The 2,581-nt window shown below is 36.0% G+C and overlaps 1 protein-coding gene across 1 annotated transcript; it reads left to right on the top strand.

The window, feature by feature from the left end:
- The first annotated feature begins 206 nt into the window (after positions 1-206).
- On the top strand, positions 207-2,286 carry LOC107946524 (expansin-A1). The gene is made up of 3 exons (XM_016880904.2): positions 207-603; positions 827-1,139; positions 1,453-2,286. Exons 1-3 carry the CDS (start codon positions 477-479, stop codon positions 1,757-1,759), a joined length of 747 nt encoding a protein of 248 aa, XP_016736393.1. The 5' UTR covers positions 207-476; the 3' UTR covers positions 1,760-2,286.
- The last annotated feature ends 295 nt before the right edge of the window (positions 2,287-2,581 follow it).

Below are 2,581 nucleotides of genomic sequence, written 5' to 3'. Positions count from 1 at the left end.
TTTTTCACCGTATATCAATATGATAAAATCGAATAATTCAAAAGATCTCATAATTAAGAAAAAAGTATTAAAGAGAACATCAAATATAAAACCTTATATTACACAGTCAAACATCCCGAATAACAACTTTGGTGTTATTAAACCTTATAATAATGAACTCCATCTCCCCCAAATCGAATGCATCAACCGTCGAGAGTAATAAAAGAGAAAAGAACGTGGTTTGAATGGAAAGCTGAGTTCGGGTCCACAGGGTGGAAGAAACCGCTTGCACCCCCCACACCTCATTAGCCAAGATGGTGTGACGTTCCCACTCGTCGCCTTTCTATATATCCCCCCACCTCCTCCTTCTTCCCTCACTACTCAAAACAACACTTGTCTTTAATTTTTACCACTGCTTCCTTTCTTCCTCCCTAAGCTACCTAAAGCCTAAAGGATACCCAATCTTTCAAGTTTCATTTCTTAAATTCACCACGAAAATGGCACTTTTTCCTCTACTTTTCATGGTTTTTCTTCATTTTTTCTCCTATGCTTATGGATATGGTGGGGGATGGGTTGATGCTCATGCCACATTTTACGGCGGTGGTGATGCCTCTGGCACAATGGGTACGTTTCAGATATGATTTTTTTCTTAATTATAAACGTGAAATTTTGATGTTGATTTTATCATATGATAAAATTTTATTTTGGTTTAGTTCTCCACATTAAAGTAAGGATGTCGGATGTATCACACTAATCAAACTTCGTCAATGATGTTTTTCTTTTTTTTTTTTTTTTGGGGGGGGGTTAAATTTTGAAGTGTAAAGCAATTGTTTTGATAATTTTGAAGGCGGGGCGTGTGGATATGGGAACCTATACATCCAAGGGTATGGGACTAATACAGCGGCTTTAAGCACTGCGCTGTTCAATAATGGCATGAGTTGTGGAGCTTGTTTCGAGATAAAGTGCGTGAATGACCCACGGTGGTGCCTGCCTGGCTCGATTGTGGTCACTGCCACCAACTTCTGCCCACCAAATAGTGCACTCCCAAACAATGCTGGCGGCTGGTGCAACCCTCCTCTGCATCATTTTGATCTCTCTCAACCTGTTTTCCAACGAATCGCCCATTACAAAGCCGGGATTGTTCCTGTTGCTTATAGAAGGTATTATCACCCTTTACTGACGTTCCCAATCACAATAATAATAATGATAATTTATTTATTTCAAAAAAGATAAAACTTCAATTGATTGGTCGACTGAAAAACTAAGAAATCGACTAGAACTCTTAAAAGACAAAGAACCGAAAAAAATTATGAATTTTGGAATAATATAATAAATGAGTTTTTTCATTATATTTTTGTCCTTTTTACCTGAATTGGATTAACTTGTACAATAATAATGAGGAGAGAGGAGATAGATTAACTTTCATCTTTGGTTTTTTATATAAGAGTTTGGTATTGTGTGGAGTTTTTGTAGGGTAGCGTGCAGGAAGAGAGGAGGCATAAGATTCACAATCAATGGACATTCATACTTCAACCTAGTCCTAATCACCAACGTAGGAGGTGCCGGCGATGTTGTATCGGTTTCCATAAAAGGCTCAAGAACCGGTTGGCAACCCCTGTCGAGGAACTGGGGCCAAAACTGGCAGAGCAACACTTACCTTAATGGACAAAGTCTGTCCTTTAAGGTCACCACCAGTGACGGTCGAACTCTTGTCTCTAACAATGTCGTCCCTCCTAATTGGTCCTTTGGCCAAACCTTCACCGGCTCACAGTTCCCCTAAACTCTCCAGAATCCGTAATAGAATAGTGATGATAATCGTAATATTGCATTGCAGTCCTATTACTGTTTAAATTAAGCCGGGGTGTAAAAGATTAGTGTTTTTAGGAGTAGAGTGGTCGAAATGAATAGATATAACCATAATACGAGGTTATAACTCTATATTCAAGTAAAAAAAAAACCTTAAATTCGTAGAGTAGTTGAAATGGTGAAAAGGCTTTTAATTTTAAGATGGGCCCTCGTCATTGAAATTAAATTTAAAGGTGGTGGTGGTGGTTGCTGTTTTATTTCTGTTCTGCTCTCTTTTGACAAAGGCGGAGACAGAGAAATTGGCAGCGGTGGCGGTGGGTATTTGATTTAAAAACCTGCCGGCCGCCACTTCTTTTTGGTTTGCTACAATTTTTGCTTTTATGTGAAGCAATCTGTAATCAGCGTTCGTCGGATAATAAAATTTGTACGAGTTTTACATAAATTTGTTTTATTTTCATAATGTGTACTTCCAAAAGAGAATAGTAACTCTCCGTTTTCTTACCGTTAGATGTCAGCCCTCTTTACAGTAATCATCCTTATAATGACATTTCATTATAATAATCATCGTTATAACTTTTTATAATAACTTTTTCACTTAATAACAATAATATTTATAATTATGAATAACCTTCTTTATTAAATTAATACTCTACTAAAATTTTAAGTAAATAACTATTTCATATAAATAAGTTTATTGATTATAATGAAAGTTGTTTTAATTAAAATATCATTTTAATAAATCTATAATTATTTTATTAAATAAACATAACTTTCGGTGAGTAGAATTAAAGATATC

This window comes from Gossypium hirsutum, chromosome D12, assembly GCF_007990345.1.
Source record: "Gossypium hirsutum isolate 1008001.06 chromosome D12, Gossypium_hirsutum_v2.1, whole genome shotgun sequence".
Classification (NCBI taxonomy): domain Eukaryota; kingdom Viridiplantae; phylum Streptophyta; class Magnoliopsida; order Malvales; family Malvaceae; genus Gossypium; species Gossypium hirsutum.
Note: the sequence above shows the minus strand (reverse complement) of the source record. Positions and strands in the feature narration are given on the sequence as shown.